At 38.9% G+C, this 27,896-nt stretch overlaps 1 protein-coding gene across 10 annotated transcripts; it reads left to right on the top strand.

The window, feature by feature from the left end:
* On the top strand, positions 1-27,881 carry LOC149318076 (myeloid leukemia factor 1-like). 10 transcript variants are annotated; one of them, XM_089508962.1, is made up of 10 exons: positions 1-143; positions 3,266-3,325; positions 7,690-7,810; positions 14,136-14,180; positions 15,618-15,662; positions 19,313-19,399; positions 20,455-20,583; positions 22,707-22,866; positions 23,677-23,809; positions 25,733-27,881. In XM_089508962.1, exons 1-10 carry the CDS (start codon positions 97-99, stop codon positions 25,842-25,844), a joined length of 939 nt encoding a protein of 312 aa, XP_089365088.1. In that variant the 5' UTR covers positions 1-96; the 3' UTR covers positions 25,845-27,881. The 10 variants fall into 10 exon arrangements, with proteins under 10 accessions (XP_089365088.1, XP_089365087.1, XP_089365093.1 ...); XM_089508961.1 differs by having other exon boundaries at positions 19,310-19,399; XM_089508967.1 differs by lacking the exon at positions 3,266-3,325 and having other exon boundaries at positions 19,310-19,399.
* Positions 27,882-27,896: the final 15 nt, after the last annotated feature.

Below are 27,896 nucleotides of genomic sequence, written 5' to 3'. Positions count from 1 at the left end.
GTTGCCCTGGAGGCCCTCCAGAAACATCAGGACTAGGAGCGCCGGCGAGAGACGAAGGCGAGGAGGAGCAGCAGCAGCGCCTCAGCAGCCGGGGCCATGTTCAGGGGGATGCCCAGGGTCTTCGAGGAGGACCCCTTCTTTCGGTGAGAACAAGAACAAGAAGAAGAAGAGAGTCTCGGGGTTCAGATGGGGCTCCCTTGGGAAGGAGGGAAGGAGGGAGGGAAACGAAGGGAGGCGTCGCCCATCTTGCCCCAGACTAGAGGGGCATTCCTTTGGGCAGGAGACAGTCCCTTCCACTCTACTCTATATATATATATATATATATACACACACGTAATTATTTCTGTACAATGAAATATAATAAATATTAATATTAATATTATAATATAATATATATATATAACTAATAATATGTTAATAATAATATATAATAAATATAATGATAATAAATTATTATTAGCATAATAATATAAGTATTATTAATATAATGTATTATTATTAATATAATATATTATTATTTTTATAATAATAATATATGTGTTATTATATTTTATTACATTATATTAAGTATTATTATTATTATTATTTCTATCCCTCACTGTTACAATACTGTTGCCCCATCTGAAATACTATAGGTATAATTATTTCAATACAGTGAAATATGTAATAATATTAATAATAATAATAATTAACAGTAATTATTACAGTATTACAACTCACTGCTATAATACTGTTGCTCCCCCATCTGAAATAATAAACAATAGAGAGATCTTGTAGGACCTTTGAGACTAACTGAAGTAAAGAAATTAGCAGCAGGAGCTTTCCTAGACTTAGCTCCGCTTCCTCACGTTCACCTTGTACTTCAGATGCATCTGAGGAAGTAGACTGAAGTCTACAAAAGTTCATTTCTTTCAGTTCATCTCAAAGGTGCTACAAGATCTCTCTACAACTGATTCTACAGACTAACACGGGTAGATCTTTGGATTTATTATTATTATGAGATCCTATGTCGCGTAGTAATGTTGTTTGTACTAAAGTTACTCATAAATCCTAATTCCCATGCATCACTGGATGTAATGGCAATGGTTGTGACACAAACACCCATACATTATACCTTTAAATGACAATTTATGACAATATCATACCGGAACCCAGGAGTAGCAGAGTCACTGTGGCTTTTGCTGGATTCACTTGGCCTTTGAGACCCACTGGGTGGCCTTGGGCAAGTCACACTCTCTCAGCCTCAGAGGAAGGCAGTGGCAAACCCTTGTGGGTGTTACTAGGGAGTAAGTACTGGAGATTTACCATGCAGGCCACTGGGGCTGCATCCACACTGCAGAAGTGATCCAGTTTAACACCGCTTGCCATGGCTCAATGCTATGGAATTCTAGTTTTGTGAGATATTTAGCTTTCTCTGTCAGAGAGATCTGCTGCCACAACAAACTACAAATCTGGGGATTCCATAGCATTGAACCGTGGAAGTTACAGTTGTGTCAAACTGGATTATTTCTGCAGTGCAAATGCATCCTATGTGCCCTTGGGCAAGTCACATTCTCTCAGGGGAAGGCAGTGGCAATGGCAAACCGCCTCTGAACAAATCATGTCAAGGAGAGCCTATGATAGGATCACCAGAAGTTGGGAAATGACTTGAAGGCACACAACAACAACACATTTTTATTGTTGTTTATAAGGATCTTGTAGCACATTTGAAACTACAAAAGAAGTTGTATCTTAAGCTTTCCTAGATTAGGGTGCATCTACACTGTAGAAATAATGCAGTTTGACAACACTTTAAGTGCTGTAGCTCCATCCTATGAAATCCTGGGATTTGTAGTTTTATAAAGTCTTTGGCCTTCTCTGCTGGTGTGTCACTAAACTACAAATCCTACAGTTCTGTAGGATAGAGCCATGTAAGTTAAAGTGCTGTCAAACTGCATTATTTCTACTGTGTAGATACATCCCAAGTCTGCTTCCTCAGATTAAAAAGGACTTTTTTTATACTACAGAACATTATGGTATTAGAAAATACTAATAATTAATACCATGCATCTATGGTGTTTCTTATATAAAATATTTATATACAACCCTGAGGAAGTAGCAGTATGTCAGGTAAGACAGGCATAGAGGTGTAAACATCCTTTTTGCTAGTACTTTATTTCCTTTTTAAACCCAGGATAGGTTTTACCGTCTGTCTTTAACTCAGCATTTGCCTGAAGAGTGCCCAGGAAGGAGATACTTGTATAAGTTTGTGAACCAGTTTCATGCTTGTCTGCATATTTGGATTTTGCCATCATGTGGTTTGATTATTAATTTGAATTAAGTCTAACCATTTCTTAGCTGCTTTACATCTTTGTGTGTTTGTGTTTTTGTGAACTGCCCTAATTTAGTACACACCCTGCCTAGTCTGGCTCCTTTTAGCTAAAATTATGCTTGCTCACAAATCCTTTGAAATCAGAAGGGTATTTGTTGATGATTTTGTGCTGTGTCAGCAGCTGTTTAGTCTTCTCTTTTGACAAGGTTTGCAGCTCTTAAATTGCCATCACCCTCCCACTTTATTGAAATCTGGTGGCGTTGCTCCAAAAACATGTACACACAGGTTCTTTCATTTGCATTCAGTCTTCCAGTCTTGTCTTTTTTGTCAGTGTGTAAAAGTCTGGAAGTGACTTGCTACTTTAGCAAAGGTAGATGCAATGCAGTGCAAATGAAACAAAAGCATAAGTTTTGTAGGATCATATTCAAGTAGCCCCTCCCACCAGTAGATTGGTTTCTGCCAATCTATTGAACAGGGAGGGGGAGATTTCCTCTCCCCATAGCTTTTGAGGCAACTCCCAGATATGTTCTTCAAGATTATGGGAGCATTTGGAGACAATTTTGGGGTCTTCACGTTCAGTGGGAAAGAGAGGAGGAGAAAGTCCATTGTGCAGGCAGAGGTCCACTCGCACCGTATTGGGTTTCTCTCATGATAGAGTTACTACACCAGGATCAAAGAGTCCTAAGCCACAAATTTTACTACAATTGGTTCTTCGTTAGTCAACCATTTTCTGTCATAATTTAAAAGGAGTTATGCTAAAAAAAGAATCATAGCAAGCATCTCCTGTATCACTGTGGGAAAAATCTTGTATAGAGTGCTTTGACTTTGAATTCTCTGTTCATGTTTGAAGTGAAAATATATTGCATAGAAGGCAGATGTGTTATGCCCAAAGCCCAACAGTAGATGTGACTGAATGCCTGCTAATAGTGATTGAATGATGTATTATATCTGAAGGGGAAAAACACCTAATAATGGATTCAGAAGGATTCCTAGTGTGAGCAGGAATTCACAAAGGTGAGTAGCTTTCTGCAGAAAGTGTTTAACACAGGGGTAGGCAACCTGCGGCCCACGGGCCGGATGCGGCCCGGCAAGGCCTTGGGACCGGCCCCAGCCTGGTCCTGCCACTGATTGCCACCGGGGCCTTTGGGGGGCAATTGTCTATAGAAGCCTCAGAAACATGCATTTATATTAACATTTTTTAAAAATCAGCAAATTTTTTCGCGTGACCTCCATTTTTTTAAAAAAAGTGTCTTCCATTTGAAAATTTTGTCCTACATTTGTCCTGGTTTATTTATATATTTAATTTTTTTAAAAAATTATTTAATTATTTATTTTTTGGCTTCGGCCCCCCCAGTTGTCTGAGGGACAGCAACCCGGGCCCCGGCTCAAAAAGGTTGCCTACCCCTGGTTTAACACATCAAAATTATGATGTGTTAAAGCAAAACTTCCTGCCAGTGGTTCTTATGTAGTCTTGAAGCAAGGAGACTGAGTGGCGAACCAGAAAATCCATAACACAAATTACACCATTCATGCAAACTCCTTTTTCTAAAGTGCATAACAGTCATGAGAATTGCAAAATGAACAATCCAAGATATGTGCATAAGACTTCTTTAGAAAATACTATGATTAATTGAGTGACTTAGAATATTCTAATGGATATATCTGAGAGAAAGCATAAGTATCCTTGAGTAGTTCTGTTATGCTATGGGTCATGATCTAGAACAATATCTAGTCATAAAGTAAAAGTCCCAGAGTGACACACACAGATCATGCTGCCTAATATAATGTAGTATTTTCATATAATATATAATATGTGCTCCTTAGAATATTTGCAGGCTGCTCTAGTTAGAAGAAATTTTAGGCACTGTGCAACAATTCATGCTGTGTCTGTGGTTGAACATCACAATAAATCTTAGTTTATTATGATGGGAATGAGCCTAGCCTCCTTCCCCCTAATTTACCCACTCCCCTGCCACCACTTTTCTCCTTTGGCACAACAGCAAGGAGGAATTCAGACACTTTCAGTTCCATTTTTATTAACTGCAGCTGTGGCATCCAAACTCAACAAATTGTAGTTAACCTTAAGTATGGATTGAAAGAAACCAGCTTCATAAGCCAGCATCAACCCACTGCTTGTCAGGAGTGGGCAAAATGTAGTTGTTCAGGTGTTGTTGGATAGCAGCAATTTTGATATTTCACCATGGAATGTGCTGTCTTAAGCTACACACCCAGTAGCAACTGGAGGACCACACATTCTCCACCCCTGTTTTAAATACTTTTGTCAGGCTGACTCTTACTCCAGGCTTACATACTCGTGAACTGACTCTTATCCCAAGCTCACATACTCTTCCTCCTCTAGAAGAGCTAGGTGTTTGGAAGCTTTCTTCTCCGTTATGTGCTCTGAGGTTTTCTGTGTCAGAAAGCCACAGGCAATACATAATGGGGATGAAAGCTTTCAAAACACCTAGCTCTTCTAGAGGAGGAAGCGTATGTTAGCCTGGAGTAAGAATTGGTTCATTCCTATCATGATAAGTTGATGTTGACTATGTTCACGTATCACATTAGGCCAGAAAGCCAGGCTTTTTCTTCTTTTTTTGAATCATGTGCTTATGTATGGAGTGTTTTTACTCCCACTTTGATCCTGCTATCCATTAATAGTTTAGTAAACTGATAGTTTAATAAAGGTATGTAGCAGTGATAGTTTAGTAAAGGTAGGTTATCAGTGCCTGCTTTGTTTACCCACTTACTCAGTGGGGTACGAGCAAAGTAAGCTGCATGCTATGGTTTAATAAACCTGGGTTTGTAGGCTAAGGTAGTGCTACTAAAAGTGGTGGTCCATGGACTGGCACTGCTCCATGAGCCATCAGCTACCATTCCCTGAAAGAGTTACCAGGAAAGGAAGAAAAATGTATCCAGTGGGCACAAATACTGTATAGTTTTGGCCCCTGGAACATTGGGGGGAAATGTGGTTGGTTTCCCACATCAGATAGGTTAAGGAACACTGGCCTAAGATAATGTGTGAAAGAATGAAAGTCATTATCATCCTTAGTGGTTACATTTTACATTGATAAAAATGAGGACAAGAAAACATGCATTTGTCTCTTCAGACCTGACAGTAGTTGATAATGGTCTTGTGCAGGAGCTGTTCAGAGTCAAAATCTAAATTGTAGTTCTCACTTACTGGAACTTTTATTCTAGATATTGAATCCTAAAAGTAGATAGAACTACTTCACCTTATGATTAACTTCTAAAATAGTAAAGTAATATGAAAGCTTTCCCTGCCTCAGAAGGAGAGATCTTGAACTGGCAAGCCAAAAATACTATCTAGGATAAAATTGGTTTTATAAATGTCTCTCTGACTGTGCAGCTGTTCCTGGGAAGCTGTAGTACTTCTCATACTCTTTCCTGGTCCTGCCAAGTTCTTTTTCCTGAATATCACAGACAGGTGCAGATGCAATTTCCTTTCTGTGCAAAGGAGTGTTGCGCATTTAGTCTGCCAAAGAGTGGCCTGTGATGCTATTTTTTAATATAGTCTTCTGCTGTGACTGGTGTCTTGTACCAAATCAGCTGTTCTAATTAGACTTTCCTGGAAAACATTAATAATGTGCACTAAGTTATTCTCAAGGAGAATACTTACATATCAGAGAGCAAACTTAGAAAAATAGCTGCTGATTTCCTTTGTAATTACGTGTGTTCAGGTGCCAAGGACAAAACTAGTGTCTTGTAGTGAATTTATTCTAATAGTTTTTGTAGAAATATGAAACATGGAAACTAAGCTCTTTTCAAGGAAAAAGCATATATAGGAGAACAAAACTATGGGAGAATGGCTGCTGTTTCCCTTCTATGACGATGTTTGTTTAGGTGCCAGGGGTGATATCTCAATATGTGCTTTTATGGTCATTTCCAGGCTGCGTACCTGTAAACACCATATAAGCTGAGGGTACCATGTATGGATGTGAAAGCTGGACAGTGAAGAAAGCAGATAGAAAAGATATCAATGAATTTGTAATCTTGTGCTGGAGAAGAGTACTACTACTACTACTACTACTAATATAAATATATATATATATATATTGTATTCCACTTAATCACTTGGAATCCAAGCAGATACAGTTAAAATTCTAAAGACCCCTATCCCTCCCCCCCAGTATGAAAACATAGGCGGGTTACACACCGCCATTTAGTACGTATTCTATACGTACTAGGGTTAGGAAGGGGCGGTGCTTCCGCACCCCCCTAACCCTAGTACGTATAGAATACGTACAAGATGGCGGCGCCCTGTTCATACGGGCGCCGCCATCTTTACGTATCGGACGCATAGCGTCCAGACGTGTCACGGCGACGTCACAGAGGCGCCACAAGAAGGAGCTCCATTTTGGAGCTCCTTTTTTGCTCCGCGCGGTGTGACTGCTACGGCTCCCGCACGGAGCAAGCGGCGGCGGCGGTCTGTAGCCCGCCATAGTAATACTAAAAAGAGATTAAACCAGAGAGATATTAAAATAATAGTATAAAATCACAGATAAAATCAGTAGAAGATTTGTAAAAAAGAACTGTATAGCAAGGGTCCAGATAGGATGGAAAAGGGGATGGAGAAAAGAGGAAAGAAGTGAAGGGGGGGGGGGAGGTAGGAAAATAGAGGTGGCCGTTGGATGGCCAAAAACACAAACAAATGGATCCTAGAACAGATAAAGCCCGAACTCTCCCTGGAAGCCAGGATAACTAAATTCAGGTTGTCTTACTTTGGAAACACCATGAGAAGAAAAGACTCATTGGAGAAGTCAGTGATGTTAGGAAAAGTGGAAGGCAGCAGAAAGAAAGGAAGATATAGGCCAGATAGCCTGACTCAGTCAGGGAGACCATGGACCTGAGCTCACAAGTCCTGAGTAAAGGACAGGAGATCTTGGAAACTTCTCATTCACAGGGTCGCCATGAGTCGAAGACTCGAGGGCAGCTAACAATAAGAATTAGAAATAAATAAAAATCCTGTAAAGCTCTAAATGCCTTTTAGCCTGGTCTGAAGTTTTGTTTGTTTCGAGGTTAGTAGTTATACTGTCTGTTTCCATCTGGAGTGATTGATTGAATGAGGTCATCACACCTGGACTCTGAGGATGAATTCTGAGTCTGTGTCTTTGTGTGAATTCTCACTCTGAGTGTGATACATTGTTCATTGTTACGCCCAGAAGATTGGGAGGCAGCCCCAGTCTTTTGGAGTAACAATGAACAATGTACCAATTTTAATTCAGGAAAAGGTGTTCCTTGACTATTGGAAATATGGTAAACTATGGTAGCTACATCTATGAAGTTTTTTGATTTAGGTGATTACTAACTATATATTTAGATATGAACTGTCTCTTTCCCTCTCCCAATATCATTTTCAGGGACCCATTTGCTGCACATAATGAGCATATACGTCAATTCGTTTCTGAACCTTTTGATCGTGATCCATTTTTTGCTGGTAGAGAAAGAAGTCTGGCTCAAAGAGGACATTCAGATTGTCAGGTATGCCTTCTTTGAGTTTTTCAGAATATATCATAACCTGTAATCACTAGCAAGATATGTTGCTTTGCATTTGCTTTGTTTTAGTCACCACTCTCCTCACCATTCACTGGCACATTAGTTTACTTTAAGCATATTTGGTTTCTCACAGGCAAATTAGAAGGAATTATGTTTAAGTCTGTGTGCAGTTACCTGCCATAAACTAGAATTTAAATGATAGAGCAAAAGACTAAATAAGGCTTTTTGTTTAACCCTATCATGGTGTACTAGTTTGAGTGCTGGACACATTGGGATCACTAAAGGTGTGTGGCCTGCATCAAGTGACACACAAGAAGAGGGTTGAGACCTGGTTGGACCCTGCTCCTGCACCATTCTGCTCAGACACAGCAACGGGGGGGGGGGGGGGGATCAGCCCTCTCCAAAAGGGGGGACTCAGCCTGAAAGGACGAGACAACAACTCCTGGGGAGACCAAGGAAGGTGCATGTGGAAGCAGAGAGAGAGAAGACAGGACTAGTAGAAGAAATACTCAGCCAGGGCTTGCCAAGGACATCCAAAGCACTATCCTCAAGAGTGGCATCCCTCCTGAGACTGTGGCACAAGGGTGTCAGGAGGAGGCCAATGGCTGCAGCAAGTCCACCAAATGCAGTAGCCACGGAGAGGGCCAAGCGCCCCCCACCTCACTGTCATGGCAATGTCCTACTCATGAGTAGAATGGGTCCATGGCAGTGAGGGGGAGGGCTAAGTGCCCCAGAAGCCCTGTATCCCACAAGCTCTGCACCCCACAATGGGTGACACTAAGATAGGGAAGCCACTGGCTGGACTATAACCCTGGAAACTATGGCTCAAATTCCTACTCAGTCATGGGAATCAACTGGGTGACCTTGAGCAAGTGACACTGCCTCAGCCTCAGAAGAAGGCAATGGCAAACCCCCTCTGAACAACTTTGGCCATGAAAACCCTGTAAAAGGTATGCTTTAGGACGGCCATAAGTCGGAATCGATCTGAAAGTACACAAGAACAATCTTTTCTTGAGAGATTAGATATTTTGACCAATTTACTGCTGTAATGTAGTAACACCGTAATATCATGTCTACCACCATCTTGGCACTATATTGCATCTGAGTCTGCAGTCCTGTAGCACACAGTCGGGAGTAATGATTATTGAATTAACTGAGGCTTGCTCCTAAGTACACACAGACAAGATTGCCTTGTAAATCACTAAGGTCCAAAACACACTGCAGAAATAATGCAGTTTGGGACTGCTTTAACCGTCCAGGCTCAGTGCTAGGGAATTCCGGGGTTTGTAGTTTATTGTGGCATCAGAGCTCTGTAACAGAGAAGGATAAATGTCTCACAAAACCACACTTCCCAGAATTCCCTAGCATTGAGCCAGGGCATTTAAAGTGGTCTTAAACTGGATCATTTCTGCAGTGGACCTAAGTTGCTAACATAACAAGTTATAGAAACTTTTATAGAATGTAAATAAAGTAGGAAACCTAATAGTTGTACCATCTTCACACATTAAACTGCAATAGTTTTGGGTTTTTCTTACACAGTAATTGATGTATTAGATGTGCACAAGTGTAGTGAAAAATTAATATTTCTGATGCAGAATATTATGAAACCATGATTTCTGGCTTTTGGAGGGATATGTACATTAAAACAGTTCTTTCTACTTTTGAAACTGCTTTTGTAACTAGTGGGCCCATACAGACAGGCCAAAATAAAGCTGCTTTGGGTCACTTTGCAGGTTTGCTGTTTAAATGACACATGCATCTAAGTTGCACCAAAGCTGCAGTCCAGTCCTTAGGACTGGGACGTGGCTTTGGCACGGCTTCTGGCCTTATAGGACACATGTATCATTTAAACGGCATACTTCCAAAGTGACCCGAAGCGGCTTTATTTTAGCCTGTCTGTACAGGCTCTAGTACTACAACTGAGCTTTTGGAATTTGTGTTCAAGGATAATGCAGGCACAGCTGGCTGTGGAATTTTGCCAGGATCAGTAATCTAGATGTTTAGAATTGATGCTTTCATATACCTAGCAGCAGCAGAAACTGTCATCTGCTGGTCAGAAGGGTAACTGGCAGATTTTTCTTCCTCCTGTGATTTTACTTTGTTAGCAGTTTTCAAACAGAAATACACTTGGGCTGATTTCAGATCTAGTTCTCTGAGTATGAGTAGTATTGGGCTTTTAGGCACGTATTTACATTTAGTCTGATATGAAAAGATCATTGTGGGCTTCTTTAACCTTCTGTGAATTACAAGAAGGTGGGCTTCTTTAACCTTCTGGAAGCTTGTACCTGATAAAGAGAACCATGAGTGAATTGCCTATAGCATATTAAGTGCATCTGTATTTGCACTTCTTCAACCACTTTTCCTTTAATTATATTCTTGCCTGTTCAGTTTAGAAGCTACTCATTTTTGTTTAAACTTGTTTGGAGCAATACATGCACTTTGTCCTGGCCCTGAAGTGTCAGATTTTTGCAGAGGGTTTGCATTGTCAGAATCCATATGCATGGTTCTGTCATGCTGGCATAATGATATGATGATACTAGGGGATGAAGATATGAGGGCATGGTGATATGGTGACTTGACTCTGTGTGCTATGTTGGCTATTGAGAAGGGGATATCAATTATGTTAAATCCAAGCCTGGGAAATAAATGGGAGGGGGCAGATGGCCAGTGGCAGAAAGGAGTTGTAGTTTTATGACCCTGATCTTCCTGCCATGGATCTGAGCCGTGAAACAGGGATGATCTTCTTCCTGAAGGGAGATGAAATGGTAACACAGAAGGGGAAGGAGGAAACATGAATGGCCCTTTGATCTGGATCAAAGGGGAGCCATCAGGGTTGGAACGTGGGTCTGGAGGATGGGAATGTATTTGTGATGGCCCGAGGGGGAACTTTTTCAGTTCTGACTGACCCAGGACGGGGAACTTTCTGTCTTGCTGTCTTGGTTATTGGGAACTGTGACCTCTGATCCTGACATCATGTACTGTATGTTGGAGGAGAGAAGTAGAAATAGCTGTGGGTGACCTTTTAGTTTTTCCATGTTTTAAAACTGAGAATTCTTGCATCTCATTGCCTAATACGGATGACCTTGTGCAGTCACACTTTTTTTCATGGGCCTACTTTTTCGATGATTAATTGGCAATGCCAAAAAAAGTGATAAACAGGTGATAGAGACATTTATATGCTTTCAAATGTCAGACCAACCTTCAGGTATTATATGATTGAATTTCACAATGACTTAAGACATCTCTCAAGTCATGATAAAATTCAAAAGGTTCAGCATTTTTATCATAAACCACTTTTAAAAGTGGTTTATGATGAAAATGCTGAACCATTTATATTTCTAACAGCTCTATATCCCTATAGATATAGAGAATGCCTTTAATTTAAAATTCTATATTTGTGCTGGTGGTAGTTGTGGAGGATTTACTCCTGTGCCTATTTATTTTAATTTAATTTTTCAGCAACTTGTTTATTAAGTTGATCCATATATAGAGAGACAACGCAGATATCAGGACCAGGTTCTTAGAATTATTATGTCCTGATCCAGTCAAGAAAAAATAAGATCTAATTAACTGAATGTAGCTGAAAGGGTGCCTTAGTTATTTTTGCTGCAGTCTGTGCATATACATTTTTTTCTGCACGTGATTGTTTTAATTGTGAACACACATATGTTCAACATCCTGTACATTGAATATACAGTTAATTATGTTTTAATGGTCTGAATGAATAAGTTTTGTATGTGTTTTTGTAGACATCTGTTTTGTGTTATGATGTGTATGTGTTACAAACATGATTAAATACTTCATAAAACCAGTGCAAGCTTAAACACTGTGCTAGGTTTTGTGCTTATATCCAGAGAGCCAAGCTTTTTCAGGAGCTGAAAAAAATTTCAGTGTCTAAATGTATCTTTATTCTGGGATGTAGCAACCTAGGGAAAGGCTGACTAGCAGATATAAACACTCAGCTTTCAGGAAGCTGGGCTGCTATAATAAGGGCCGGCTCTATTATTATTATTATTATTATTATTATTATTATTATTAACCTTTATTTATAAAGCGCTGTAAATTTACCCAGCGCTGTACATACAACCTTTTATTTATTTTTATTTTTTTTTTGGTGGCGTAATGGTTAAATGCCTGTACTGCAGCCATTCACTCAAAACCACAAGGTTGCGAGTTCAAGACCAGCAAAAGGGCCCAAGCTCGACTCAGGCTTGCATCCTTCCGAGGTCGCTAAAATGAGTACCCAGACTGTTGGGGGCAAATTAGCTTACTTGCTAATTAGCTTACTTGCTGTTCACCGCTATGATCTTTGGAATAGCGGTATATAAATTAAAAAAAAAAATTCTTTAAGAGTAATGTTTATGCTGATCCCCTCAATTCTTAAACAAGGGAAAACTTTGCTACTAAGCATGACCGTGGTGTGCTTTTGCCTGTCACCTGGCATTGTTACCTTTTAGAAAGCAGGTCTCAATAATACAGGATAACACTCTTCCTTAGAATATGTGCAGTAGGAAACCCTCCAGTTGGGCTTGATAATACATAACATTAAAACACACATTTTCATTTAAGAGATTAAATCTTAGTACATGGCAGCAAGTTACCAAATAAAACTATTTTGAGTACTCAGCAGCAAATAGTTGGTGGTGTTATGTTTGTAGAGCACATCTTAAGCAATTTAAAGCTAAGCAATTTATTTCAAAACTAGCTGCTGCAAAGTTGCTCTTAACAGCAGCCATGTATTGCCAAGTAATCTTCTATATTGATGGAATACAGGGAAGGTTCTTCAAATGTGTGGCTGAATTTCTTCAGCATTCAAAATTATTATAAGATAGTCCTTCCTGGAAGGACCAAATGTGATTCTCACCCCCTGAAGGGAAGAATATTTAAAACAGGAAGACAAAGAAATGGGGGGTGGGGGGGAGTAGAAATAGTAGGGGTGGCAAAGGTATAGAAAGAAATTTATAAATCATGGAATTGAAACAAGGTAGATGTTGCAGGCTATAATTGAGCAGAGTTGGTTTCCCATGCACCCTGGTCTTGTATTTGTATTGTGGGAAGGATTCTCTGTTTACAGAATAAGGGGAAAAAGGCTGTTGTATTAAAATGCATTTCCATAGAATAGTTTGATTTAATGTACACCCCTCAACCAAGCTGTTGGACATTCATATTTATATACAGACACTCTAGTATTTTTTTTTCTATGCAAAGATATTCAAGCACTGTTGGCTAAGTTCTGAAAGTAACTGTGTTAGATGGTGTTTATAGCATCATCTATTTATATGTGTATACTAGCATATAATTTCTTCACTGTGAATTTATAAATTACACCATTCTGTATATGGTGATAGATTTACTCAAGAGATCTTTGCAATGACCTTTGAAACTGCTGACATTGGAGAGATGACTTAGTTTATCACCAGAGTTCTATGAATATTTTAGAGAATATGTATGTATTTCATTGCTAACTCTACATAATCTCTTGCTTCTGCATAAAATGATTGCTTGTGTACAGACTAGCTGCATCACTTATTTTAATTTTTTGTGGCCTGCAATTTATTCTTTTGAAGTTTAGTTACCAGAATTTATATGTTGAGCAGGAACAGATTTGTTGGTTTTAATCAACATCTCTCCATCTGAACTGGCTAATCTTGGTTGCAGATACACAGAATTTGTATGTCTGAGAAAGCTGTAGAAGTGTAAAATATAGAATTCTGTTAAGTTGAAGGAAAAGAGCAATATTTTAGTGCACTAAAACATATTTATTCAAATACAGGATGAACCATGCTACTTTTTAGAAAATGCCAATTTCAAGGCTAGCCAAGATAGGATAGCTGCAGCCATATTTGTTCATGTGTCTCCCTCCATGTTCACATATCAGGTGGTTGGATCTTAACTGTAGGATCAAAAGTGGAGCATGGATGATGAAAGGTAGTCCTCCTCCCTACCATATTTGGATTGTCCATAACTTGTTCCCCAAAGTCAAGGTACTATTTTCCAAGCCCAACTCACTTTAAGTACCCAAACTATGGGCAGGGATCAAGGAGTAACTTGCATCATACTAAGTAAGTAATGTTGGCCAATGGGACACACATGTAGATACTGTTGCTTTTTTAAAAAAAAACTCTAGTCAGATATGTAATCAACAAATATGGCTGCTATCATCAAATCTGACTTGGTCCTCTGTTATTCTGTGCTTTGTTTTAGTTTGAGCTAGGTCCCCCCCCCTCCCCCAGAGCCCTCCTATTAAATAGTAGTCCTTTACCCACAGCAGTATTGCAACAATTCATGTAAGCTGATGTTTTTCTTTCAGGCGATGAGCTGTTCCCTTATGCCTTTTGGCAGTTTTGGTGGCATGGTTAGTATACTAAAAACACAAAACTCTTCTGGTGATCTGGGCATGCCTTCTTTCTATATTTTAATCTTTAGCTCATGCTATTAGTACAACAGTTTTACATGACTTGATGGTTTTTTTTCAGGAAGCAAGTTTTCCACTTATGTCTTTTGGCAGTTTTCATGGCATGGACAGGACACTAAAGAAACCCCGGAGCACTAATGTTTTATTATACAGTAGTAGCATGGCGTTCTTAGCCTTGGCATAGACTAATATATTTTTGACATTTCATTTCTTATTTTGGTCTTTCTTTGGGAAGAAATCATAACTTGTTTCTCCTGCTTATATGGCTTATGTCCTTTGCTAGAAGCATAGGAATGGGTTCTTAATTTAGTTGCAAATGTATTGTTAACCCAGAGGTAGGTGGATGCAAGGAATGTGAGAAATACTTTTGTTTCTGGCCTGAACCCAAATCTACCATCAGAAACCAGATGTAAAACAGTCACTGAGTCAGGTAAAGAATATGGTAAGAGTTAAGGAACAGCACATGCTTTGGAGCTCATCCTCTATCCAGGAATTTGTGGTAGATACCAGAATCAAGATTGCAAAAATGTTCACTGGAAAAATCTCTACTAGTATTTTCTTCAAGCATTTTTCCCCAGCAGCCTCTTTAAGAATTTAACAAAGGTGTTACCGTTTTTCTTCTTCTTTTGTAATTAGATGTTTTTTTTTTCAGTTGTTAGGAGAGAGAACTATATGCCAATCTATTTTTAATCCCAATCTACCTGTGTTAGAAAAACTGAATTGACACAAGTAAATTTATGTTAACTCCCTCTCTGCAGCCCCAAGACAGGATCTTGAAATAGCTGAGTTCTGGGAAAATATTGTGGTGTAATGGATACAGTGTTGGACTCAGACTTGGGAAATCCAGGTTCACGTTCCCACTGAGTCAAGGAACGTAGTGAAACACCTTGTGCTAGCCAATCACTCTCAGTCTGACCTGCATCACAGGACAGTTGTCAGGACAAAGAGAATAACAAAAGAGCCAGATTTTGAATGCTTTAGAAAACATGAGTCAAGGATGTTAATGTAACAGTTAACCTGCAGCTAATTTACTGTATATTGAAATAAAATTGTTTATAAACATTTATAAACTTTCATTGTGATCAAGTTTTAAAAGCCTGCAGACTATCAAGGCTCCAGTAAAAAAGAAAGGAGATAGTGCAAAATGTTTTCCATTCCAGTAGCACAAACACTTGTGTCACTTCCTTGAGGAGAAAATGCCATTGAAGTACAGGAAGTGAGATTGGTGGCAGAGCTGCAGGCTTCTCTTTCATGCAAACATCAACAGTAAATTTTATTTAAAACAGCAACTAAACACTACAATCTCTATGCACCCTGCATGCTTTTATGCCATTGTACTGCTGTACCAATTTACATGAACTGATATTTCTTTTTCAGGGTAGGAATTTTCCCCTTATCCCTTTTGGCTGTTTTGGTGGCATGGTTAGTATATTAAACACAAGGATGTTTCTAAATTTTGGCTATATGGGCACATATCTCCTTTTAACAAAAGATAAGCTTTTTGTAGTATGCTTTCTGAAGTACATTTAGCATTTATTTTTTGTTTGTTAATGGAACAATTTGTACAATACTTATTGGGAAGATTGAAAATATATAAATAGCCAATAATATCTTCTCCTCCTAACAGTGTGATAAGCTGCCACAAAAGTAAAAGCGCAGTTAAAATTTATATAAACTCTGTTGCAGTTTATGCCATTCAGCCCTGTGAGGCTGAATCTTTTCTATTCTGAGAGGTTTATAAATGTTGATTATTTGGTGCATGTGATTTTTTTGTACATTTATTCTATTAACTAAAATGATAACTAGGTGTTTACAGTGTCTTACAGAAGTATTTGCCCCCCCCCTTTCACTTTTCACATTTTCGATGTACTATGATATGGAATTGAAGTTGATTTCACTGGCATTGTTACTGCTTGATGTATAGATACCCAACACTGTGAAGGTGCAAATATGTTTTCTAATGGCACAAAAGCTAACAAATGGAGACTCCCTGATTGCATTGGTAATCACCCCCTTTGCTGTGACATGTCTAAAGCTCCAGTACAACTCACTGCTTCCAGACGTCACATTAAATAGTTGAATAGATTCTGCCTGTGTGCAGCTCCAGTGACACATGATGTCAGATTAAATAAATTGCTCAAAGGCTCCATAGTTTGGTGGAGAGCATATCTAAACAAACAACATCATGAAACTCAAGGAGTTATCAGAATAAGTATGAGATAAAGTTGTGTAGAACCACTAATACAGGTTGGGTTATTTAAAACAAAAAACCACCCTCCCCAAACTATGAAAATTCCCCTTTTTGTTTTATCTGCCGTTGACTTCGACTTATGCAAACACTATGAATGACAGACTTCCAAGTCATCCTGTCACTAACAACCTGCCAGGTGTTCCCGACTCAGGGCCATGGCTTCTTTGATTGAATCAGTCCATGTAGAATGTGGTGTCCTCTTTCTACTGCCTTCTACATTGCCAAGCATTATTCTCTTTTCTAGTGAATCATTTCTCTAGACCAATGATTCCCAAACTTTGGTCCTCCAGGTTTTGGATTTGAACTTCCAGAACCCTAGCCAGCCTGGCCAACAGACAGGAATTTTGGGAGCTGAAGTCTAAAATATCTGGACGACCAGAGTTTGGGAATCACTGCCCTAGACCATCCTTAAGTCCATTATTACAAAATGGAAGGAATATGAATTAAATGTAACTGCCTAGTGAACATGCCAAAACTTAGTGTGTAGGTAAATCGGCCATTAATCAGAGAAGCAACCAAGAGTCCAGTAGCAACTTCAAAAGAACCAGAGAGATCCACAGGGAGATTGAGAAAGTATCCATAATTTACAGAGCTGGACTTTTGTGGCAAGAATAAAACTATTGCTGGGGCGGGGGCATATGATAGCTCATCTGAAGTCTGCAAAAAGAAACTTTTTGTTTCTTTTGCAAGTTTTAGAAAGAAACATAGGAGGACATATGTAGGAAAAGATTCTTTAGTATGATGAGACCAAACCAAACTTTTTGGCATTGCCACAAAACATTGTGTGTGGCACAAAGACAAGAGTGCACATTGCCCTGAGAATACTGTCCACACTTTGAAGTATGATGGTGGCATCATCATGTTGAGGGCAAGGTGGATGTAGCCAAATAGAATACAGGACAATTCTACAAAAAGAATTAAAGGTTAAGAATCTGGCAAGACTTGAAAGTTGTTCTTCACTAGCAGTCCCCATCCAACCTGACAGAGCTGGAGCAATTTTGCAAAAAAGAGTCAGCAAAAACTGCAGCATCCAGAAAGCAGTGCTGATGGTTACTCAAGAATATTCAGCTGTAATTGCTGCCAACATTGCTTCTATGAAGTGCTGACTCAAGGGGGTGAATACGTAGGTGGCCAACAAGTGCCGGTTTCTTTTGGTTTACTTTTGTGCAACAATATTTTGCACCTGAACAGTGTTGAGTACCTTGTGTACAGAAAGTGATAATCTTAGTGAAATGCATTTCAATTCCAGGTTGTAGCACAATAAAATATAGACAAAAGGGGTGAGGAAATATATACCTTTGAAAAGTACTGCAGTGTATTACTAAAATATAGTTTTATAATGAGGAGGTAGTTCTTTAAGCCGATCTGCCGTGCTAATCATTTCGGCCTTCTATTGAATTAACAGGCCTCCAGTAGATATAATGTTTTTGACTTCCAGGCTTTCTATCCCTTTATTATGTTTCCTTCCTTCTTGCTGTCATTATTCCTTCCTGCAAAAATTATAATTTGACAATCTAGCACAGAAAAATATGTGTGAAGAAAATTTTGTTTGATTTGTTCAGTCCTGCAAAGGATGTTGTTGTCAATGGCTTGGCCTTTTCTTTTCTTTTCCTTTTTTTTTTGGCACATGGTACATATAGTCACAGTTATAGCTAGTGTTAATCCCCTCAGTGAGTCTGTTGGGTTTCCTATAAAGGCTTTTGCATGCTTTTGCTAATGTTCTCTGTGTGTCCTGTGGTGGTAATCCATTGGTTGGAATGCTTGTAACAAATGGTATCTATATAAACGGAAGCCTTGGTTACTGAGAAGTCACAATAGACATTGGAGCCAAGTCAGTAGTCTTGTCATACAAGTTGTTTCTTGTGCTGCCTCATCAAACCATGTCGCCTTTCACAGCAAGTGGAATTTATTCCTTACTTACAAATGATAAATCATGGAAGGGAATCTCAATTATGGATACCTCCTCAACTCATAAATTGATGAACTAAGCCTAGCCAATAACCTAGACCTTTGCTCCAAAAGATAGGACTTATTTTTGTGCCTCTTTCCTCTATAATGATTTGACATAGAAGAGAAAAAATTCCATTTAATTTCTTGCACCATTCTCAGTTGGGAAGGGCAAGTTCATGCTTTCTTTCACATTCTAAACATCCACACATGAAATTGGTCTAGCCTTCCCCAGCTTGGTCACTTCCAGGTATGTAGACCTCTCACTCTTAGTCAACATGGCCAGTGGGACAAATTTTCATCACTTGAAGTTAATGAAGAAAGCCTTTCTGAGAGGCCTTTATTTCTGTGGCCTCTCACATTTTTCCTTCTAGTAGAATAACGGCCAAACTAAATATGATCTAGAATCCATCCTAGTTTTTTTTCTTTTAATAATTGGTAAACTTGGAAATGATCACCTTGGAAGAGAATATCTTAACCTTTTCCTGTAATCTACATTTATATCACCCCAGCTAGTTCTGCAGTGTAAAAAAGATGGACAAAATTCTCTTATATCTTGTTTAATTCAGACTTCAGTTCAACACAATGAGAACTTAAAAGAGTAATAGTAAACAAAAAATCTTGATCTATAAAAAATAATTAACCACCACCTTCCACACTTTGAACCTTCTTGTTGCTGTACCTTGCAATCTTTGTGTTTACCCTGATGTTCTTGTTTGCTTTTTTGTTTGCTTTTAATAAAGGAGATTATTGGAGCTGCTTTCTTCTTGGTCTTATGGTCTTCCCTGCAAAATTGTAAAGAAGCTGTAAATACTTGAGCTGTAAAACACTATTTTTTTCCTCTTAAGTATTTTTTTATCCTCTCTTCTAGCAGAATATAGATTTAAGGGATCCTCTCTCTGCAGTGAACATGATGATGTCAAATATGGGAAACCACATGATGGATTTGCAAGCAAACTTTGTAAGTTCATATTAATGCACATGCTTCAGTATTCCAAACTGACGTACAGTAATATGGAAAAGGAAAAAAATAGTAGCATTGGGATTCAAAGTGGAAACACATTAGTATGTTATAGACACTGTATTTTTGTAGCTTGAATTTGGGTATGATTTAATTTTTTAAGAAAATACTCCAATTATACATGCATATTGTTCATGGATTATGAAGGCTTGGGATGGGGACAGATGTGGCATTCCAGATATTTCTAGATTGGAACTCCTATCATCCTTCAGCATTAATTATGCTGGCTTGGGAGAATGAGAGTTGCAGTCCAAGAGCATCTGGGAGAGGCACATACTCCCACCCCTGCTTTAAAGGAAAAAGCAGTAACATTTATTCATACTTTCTGCTAAAATCATTTTAATATATGAAAGATAAACTATACAGTGGACCCTTGGTATACGCTGGGGTTTGGTTCCAAGATCCCCCGTGTATAACAAAATCCGTGTATGCTCAAGTCCCATTAGATATAATGACATAGCAAAATGGTGTCACTAATAAAAAATGGAAAATCAAGGTTTGATATTTGAAATTTATACTTTTTTTAACATTTTCAAACCGTGTATGCTTGAATCCGTGTATACAAATCCGTGTATAAGAAGGGCCGACTGTATTCTCTTGTCCCTACCTCTGATCCTATGGCTGTTTTTAAAACACTGCTGAAATAATGCACAAAAGTTGCCATTGTAGCCATGGAAATAAATCCAGAAATGATATTGACTGGCCTGGGTAAGCCTATCCTTGTTACATATTGGTAGGTTGCAAGAAGAACTTAATTTACTTTTGTACTTTTTGTACAAACTTTGTGATGGTGTTGAGTCTGTTTTTACTAGCTGACAGTCACAGGGAAGTAATTGTTTAAATTGCATGCACTAAATTCCATCCTGAATTTTGTTCCCATATTTCCATCTTTCATTGTCTGAATGAAACCATACACAGTATTAAATGTTACTTCCTGCTATATGCTCTTATCCCAGTTTTCCCTCTTTGAATAATTGGTTGTGTTTAAACTTCAGGATAAAATGGCACTTAATTCAAATGCCCACGTTTTCAGTTCTTCTTCAATGATGACCTTTACAAAGAAAGGTGATGAACCTCCAAAGATTTTCCAGGCTTCAGCACAGACTCATGTGGCTCCAGGAGGAGTAAGTTATAATAATAATATAATAATTTTTATTTCTTACCTGCATCTCCTCAAGGCCTGAGGCAGAATACAACATAGATTAAACTATGTAAAATCATTTAAACACTGTAAAAATACTATTAATATACTATTAAAACATATTGTTAAAACACATAATGATAGGACACATTACAATCATCCAGCATAATTAAAACACCCTAATTTAAAATTCATATCTTAAAAATCAACTGGGTAGGCCTGCTGGAAGAAATAGATCCTTAATGCTCTTTTAAATTCAGCCCACATATTTAGCTGTCAAATCTCTCCCGACAGGCCATTCCACAGTCTAGGGGATGGCTTGTTGAAGTAAATGTCCCTCTGAGGGCCGGAATATACAAGGCAGATTATACGAGAGGAAGTAATCTTGTACGTAACCTGGATCCAAACCATGTAGGGCTTTAAAGGTAATAACCAACACTTTGTACTTTGCCTGGAAACTAAATGGCAGCCAGTGAAGTAATTTTAATATTGGTATGATATGTTCACTCCTAGAGTCTGGTGGCCACCACTTCTTATTTCAAAACAAATTTATTTATTTATTTATTTATTTATTTATTTATTTATTGATAGATAGATAGATAGATAGATAGCATTTATACCCCGCTCTTCAGCCAAAAGGCTATCAGAATGGCTTACATTTTTTAAAAAATTAGACATTTCCCTGCCTCAGGCTTACAATCTAAAAAGACAAGACAAAAAAGGAGAAGGGAATGGCAGTGGAGAAAGGGAAAAGTCCAGCGGAACTTCTCTCCCTCTGAGACCAAATATGCACAGGAAGTCTAATACCTTAAGGTTTTGTGTCAGTACTATAGAATGGTTTGTAATTTAGAAAATATGTATTGTTCAAGTCCCATTTTGTAATCCAGGTTCACAGAGCCAGTGCATAATTACAATTTGTTGTTGTTTGGATGGTGTGATTTGCTGTGATGCAGGAGGTATGTAACAAATTAAAATGCACAAAATGAACAGCGAGTGCACCAGTACAGGGCTTATCCCGTAGTACCAGACCATAGCCTGGTGTGTACATTGGTCCCCTCCTTCTCATTGACGAGATCTAAATGAAAAGATATTTTGACTTTAAAATCTTGCACAATGCTTAAGATGCCCTTTTGTTTGTTTCCACACAGCTGTTGCATATAAGTTTGCTATGAAATTTGAATTTGAACCCTGAAGGTTCATGAAAGATTAAATGTAAGAAGGAGACTTGGAAAATAACCCACAGCAGATCACTTCAGAGCTAAAGCCAGTACTTGGTTATCAGAAGGTTCTAATAATATAACTGAGCATGGTGATAAGCAGTAGCCAAAGTTTTCAAGTAGGTTAGCATGATATACTAATAGTTGGTGTCTCTTTCATGTACTACATACCAGCACATACTTATCTTTAATGGTCCATTCACAAGCTATGTTTAGACTAGGCTTAGGTGGTTTTTGAAACCATTCTGATAGAATAATATTGTGAGCACAAGCTGTTAGAAATTGACATGTGAATCCTAGATATACATGTTATGTTCTCAATTCTGAGTAAAGATAATTCATTCAAGGGGAAGAACTATGCACACAACTGGTTGTCATTTGCTGGTTTTGTTTAAGAGGTTTTGTTCATGAGGAAACTAACTTTGGTGCGCCCTTGCCTTATGGGGGGATCTATTCCGGACCCCTCCGCATAAGGCAAATAAGCCTCATTGAAAATAATGGGGCTCGTGCATGATGTGTTATAACCCCGTTGGGCAACTTTTGGCGTAAGCTGAAAGCTGCGTAAAAGGCGCCCGCTTATGACGCATGGTGCCCTGTACTTCTTAAATGAGACAGTTGTTTATCTCTTCAAAAGTGGGAGATGTTGCAGTATGTAGGTATAATTCTGGATATTCTGATTTGTCTTCAGAATTTAGTCCCCCTCCCCCGGTTTTGGTGTACTCGTTTCTTCACACACACACACACACACACACACACACACACACACACTTTCCATCTAAGCCAAGATAACATCTAATGTTTCCATGGTCCTGCAAAATTTCTTGAAACAGAATCAAAGCCACCAACTGGGAACATTCATTCTTAATGCTGTCTTTATGTATGTATACAGATTAAAGAAACTAGAAAGGCACTTAAAGATTCTGAAACTGGACTGGAAAAAATGGCCATTGGTCATCACATTCAGGATCGGGCTCATGTAATTCAAAAGGCAAAGAACAACAAAACTGGTGATGAAGAACTGAATCAAGAATTTGTCAATTTAGATGAAAGTAAGAAATCTTGTGGCTGACATTTTTTTTGTTTGTTTTAGTACTATTTCTCAACATTTTACAGAGGTTTATGACTGTGTCCAATACACAGAAAAAATATGCTTTCTATAGATTATTGCATATTATTTTGTATTTGAAATTTTAGTAGCTTTAATCCTCAGCCAGTCAGTTGTTTTTTGTTTGTTTTTTGTTTTAAACTTGCATCGAGTGGCTTAATCTTGGGTGTTGTCTGTTCCCCAGTGAGAATTTCAAGGTATCACTGGGTATAAAATACTCGACTCTTACAGAAGTGTTTGTGGGTGCAGGTTCAAGGTCAGAACATTTATTTTGAGTAGCTCTCTGCCCTCTATTTTGCAAAATATGTAACCAACACAACTGTGATATCTTAAAAATGCTGTGGGTTTTGTCTGTAAAATAGACTGCATAAAATAGATGGCTGAAACTTGAGGACATTGGAGCAAAACAGACGGCTGCAAAGGAGCGGCTTGCCGCCACCCCTTTGAGTACTGGATCAGGGCTGCAGCACGCTGTGGCCCTGAACCAACGATTTACCAGCACCAAAAGAAGTGGCAGAAAGCCGTTCCTTTTGGAGCTGGCAAAAAGCCACCCTTGCTGCCGCAGCAGGGGTAGCTTTTCCCCTTTCTTCAGCGCAGCGTGTCTAAATGCTGCGCTGAAGAAACACCATGGATCCACCTGCCGTCTGCTCGTTAATTCCAGGGGATTAAAATATATTGTCTACCTGGGTGAGGTTTTAACTTGTTCTGTATGGAATGGTTCAAGTAAAGACACACTATTTAATTTTTTTAACAGCTGAAGCTCATGCATTTGATGAACAATGGCAGAAGGAGATTCAGAAGTTTAAGCTCTCTCTAGGAAGAAACAACATAGATGCACCAAGACTCCGAAACATCCAGCATGTAGGCAGGGAAGATGCAGTAAGAAGGTATAAGCCAATGGTGGCAAACCTTTTAGACACCGAGTGCCCAAACTCAGTGGCATTCCTGCACCAGGTGTCACCGGGTGCTGGGGATGGGACTTTCAAGGGCAGGACATCTGGGGGCGGGATTTCTGTTTTCCTGGGATGGGACTTCTGGGGGGGGGGGGAACCCAAGGCATACTCTCTCAGCCTCAGGCTAGAAATAGCCCCCCCCCCAAAAAAAAAACCTGACAAAACTTGCCAAGAAAATTCCATGGTAGTTTCACCTTAGGGTCGTTGTAAGTTGGAAACGACTTGAAAGCTCCACCCACACAAGTCACACACACTCAGCGTCAGAGGATGGCAGCGGAAATCCCCCTCTGACGAAGCTTGCCCCATGATCATTTCACCCTGGGGTCACCAGGAACTGGAGCTCAGAAGGGACGGAAGGCGCTCTGGGCCCATAAGTTGGAAACATTTTGGAGGCATGCAACAACAACAAGCATAATAAAGCACAAGAACAAAGAGAGTCAGTGGTTTCAACATGTGACTCCAGAGACCAGGGTTCGAATCCCAGCTCAGTGATGAAACCCACTGGGAGACCTTGGGCAAGTCACAGTCTCAGACTCAAAGGAAGGCAATGGCAAACCACCTCTGAAGAAATTTTGCCAAGAGAACCCCATGAATGGCCTCATTACACCTCACAAAACTACAGTTCCCAGAACCCCGTAGCAAGGTGTGGGCCTTTTAGCCGGAAGGGCCAAACCCTCCAATTCAAAGGGCCAGAGCTTCTGCCTAGAAGGGCCGCACACAACCCCACTTCGTCATAGCTCGGTTTTCTGTGGGAAAACCAGGCCGTGGCAAGGAGCCAGGCCCACTGCCTATGCCTGCCCACCCCCTTTGCTGTGGCCCAGTTTTCCCTAGGCAGACTGAGCCATGAGAAGGAGCCAGGCCAAGTGGTGCCCCTGCCCCTACTTGCTGTGTCCATTGTGTTCCCCTCAGAGACAGCTTCGCATGCCAGAGAGGGCACACATGCCACAGGTTCACCAACATAAGCAATTATTATGCTACCGCTTTCTTTCTTTTCTTCAGAACAAGAAGATAGCAAGCATTGTCAAATACGTCTAGCATTTTGTAAAACACTGATTTGCAATTACATTATCCTCCCCCCCCCAAGAAAATGGTGATGACAAAAGTGATTACTGCATATGCAAGTAGACATGCTTATGTTGCAGTTGGATGGAAATCTTGAGTCTAATACAAGTTTCTGTCCAATTTCAGTTTAGATGTCAACATGAGAAGGAATTGGTGAGGTGGTAGCTTGGGGGGAAAGATATGTATTGTAACAGCCCCAACATCTTCAACCAAGATAATTGTGTTCTTCTGGAGAAGAGAAGGGTATGGCTTACTTGCCCTTTTCTTCCAGTTTGTTTAAAGAAACTCTTTAAGTTAATTCATGGATATAGATTGACTTGAGCAGTAGTTCTGTCATTTGTAAAACAAATGTGGTATGGGAAGTACACTGAATCTTGAGGGTCTTTGTTTCTATGGAAACCATTACAGGCGAGAATTGTGGCTTCATTAGGAAAATACCACCTCAGATACCAAATCTCATCAGTTTCCAGAAACAAAGTTCAGTAGGGGCTGGTTAGTATTAGAATGGAAGATGACGAGGGGACACCAGGTAGGGCTAGGGGTTCTGCTTGAAACTCCTGAAAGCCACTGCCAGTCAGTGCTGAGAGTCCTAGGCTAAGTGGACCAGTGGTCAGGTTCAGTATGAGATAGTCCCACATCCTGCTCATCTACTGATTTGTTGTTTGTTTACCTTGCTTGTTAACAGATTGTTAACACCTTTTTCCTTTGGAACTATATAGCTAACTAATATTGTGAAGACCATTTTACATAAAATCTTAAGCATCAAGTATTCTCTTTATCTAAATATTATTCCAGGGAGAAGACGCACCCAAGACCAACCATAGAGGGATCCAGGAAGCCTAAATCTTCTCTGCAGAATCTCACTGTCAAGGGGTCACATGTCCCTCTCAAAGCCAGCAAAAAATAAATTGCTGTCTTGCTTCTATATTATTAATCTGGCTGTATTTTTGGGAGGACACAGTAATTCTGAATCAATGAGTAAGACCAAGCCTTCTCTTCTTAGGAATGATTTTATTATTTTACTACTGGATGTTAATGACAGCTCCAAATCCTTGATAACACTTGGTTTGGCCAGTAAAGGAAAAACACTGATCCTGAAAAGCACTTTATGGGCTTCTCTCTCTCTCTCTCTCTCTCTCTCTCTCTCTCTCTTTTTCTTTCTTTTGTTGGTATGATGTGGATTGCAAAAGCCTTTACTCACAACAGCAGCTCTATTATATTTGTAGACAAAGTTATAATTGCAACTATACATACAAAGTTTCAAAGGAGGACCGGTAATAAACTGCTGTTTGCAACTCAGGCAGTGCGGGTTTTGTTTTGGTGAAGAGGCAGTAAAGTCTAAAAGTATAAAGGTAAAAAAATACTGAGTAGCATGTGGACTACTCTTCTATTAAACAGCCAATATTGATAAAGAGACCTTCAAAAACGTCAGATAAAGTGCATAAATAAAATTGCATTTTGTTACTGGTCTCTTAAGTTTTGTGTTATCTCTTAACATAGCCATAACTAAATTGTTGTTTATTCTGTTGCTGTTGAAGATCACCCTTCAGCTGTGCTATTCTCCTTGCTGAGTGTAAGAAGCATGTTACCAGTCCTTTGCCTATAGCAATAAACCATTGTCCTACCCATTAACAACCTGTGATTGTTTTGGCAGGTTGGTGCCCTGAGTGCTATTAGAGCTAGTGAATAACAAGAAGTATAATTCATAGACATCTTAGTGAAGGGAAAGCTTTTTTAAGATAGTCTACATTAATGATAAGATGTCATGTCATTATCAAGTCATTAAATGACGTACAGATAGCTCACAAAGTTTCCATGATGCATCTGATGGTTTTATTGAATACATTTCCAACACACATGGCATAAACATAACTAGAAAGCTAAATATTTTTAGGGCACAAAAAGTACCAAAAAAACCTGAACTGCATTACTAAACTAATTGAAAATTCCCATAAAAGATCTGTAATCCTGATTTTTGTATGTTCTCCAAACTTGTTTTTAGTATGTCCCACTTAGATCTATTTTTAACAAAATATGTTCCCCTCCAAACTATTATATTGCAATATATGTAATGCAAATAAACCCATTTTAAATTATTAAAAGCCATTCTTCTAATGAATACATTTAGTCATCTTTAATTGGAAATTATATGGCTAGTGAGGCAAGCCAGTTTCATCTTCCAAATCTTAGACTGGACTAGAAATGTGCAAAATGCATTTGAGGTGATAGGGATTTCGTCTAGTATTATTTGACAGTGTACACTAAGATTATCTTTAGTGGTCTTCATTGTTACCTTTTCTCTCCATCATTTAGATTTGTGCTTCCTCATTATTATTTGGTTTTTCCATTGGTTGGCTGGTTAATTAGAAAGTTGTAAGTTAGAAATACAGGGTCTGTTGTGATCTGAGACACTTTGTCTTGCAGATCCCAAAAATGTTTGCAATAAAAATGTTTTTAGAAAAGATTACACATTTGCTTTCATAATAAAAATGCAAATTTTCTGGATATGTCTTCACTGTAAAGTCTTCATGATGGTCTCATTTTTAAAGAGATAGCAGTTACAAAGTATTTTTAAAGATCAAATGCAACCTATATTTGTGCTACCTATAAATGCACCAGATTAAATGAATTAGTTGGTTCTGCAGGTTAGCTCAAGGCTTCTCGGTGTCTTTGTATAGAAACAAGCTTGGCAAAGTTTGAACACTTGTCACTTGAAATTCTATAACAGTGGCTAACAGAGTATCTAGTATATAAAAAATAAAGATTCTGTACAGTTACATCCTTCCAATAAAGGGAAGTTATAGTTTCTGTGCTTTTACAAAAGTATAAGTTGATGCAATATCTTTGCATTTTGATGCTGCATAACTGTAGACTAATACTGTATGACAATGTTAATAAATGTTCTCAATTGAGTTCATGAATATCACTTGCCACTTTTTTGTTAATAAAGAACTGTTTA

This window comes from Sceloporus occidentalis, unplaced genomic scaffold (genome assembly GCF_023333645.1).
Source record: "Sceloporus occidentalis isolate IW3139 unplaced genomic scaffold, rSceOcc1.0.p SCAF_2, whole genome shotgun sequence".
Taxonomy (NCBI): Eukaryota; Metazoa; Chordata; class Lepidosauria; order Squamata; family Phrynosomatidae; genus Sceloporus; species Sceloporus occidentalis.
Note: the sequence above shows the minus strand (reverse complement) of the source record. Positions and strands in the feature narration are given on the sequence as shown.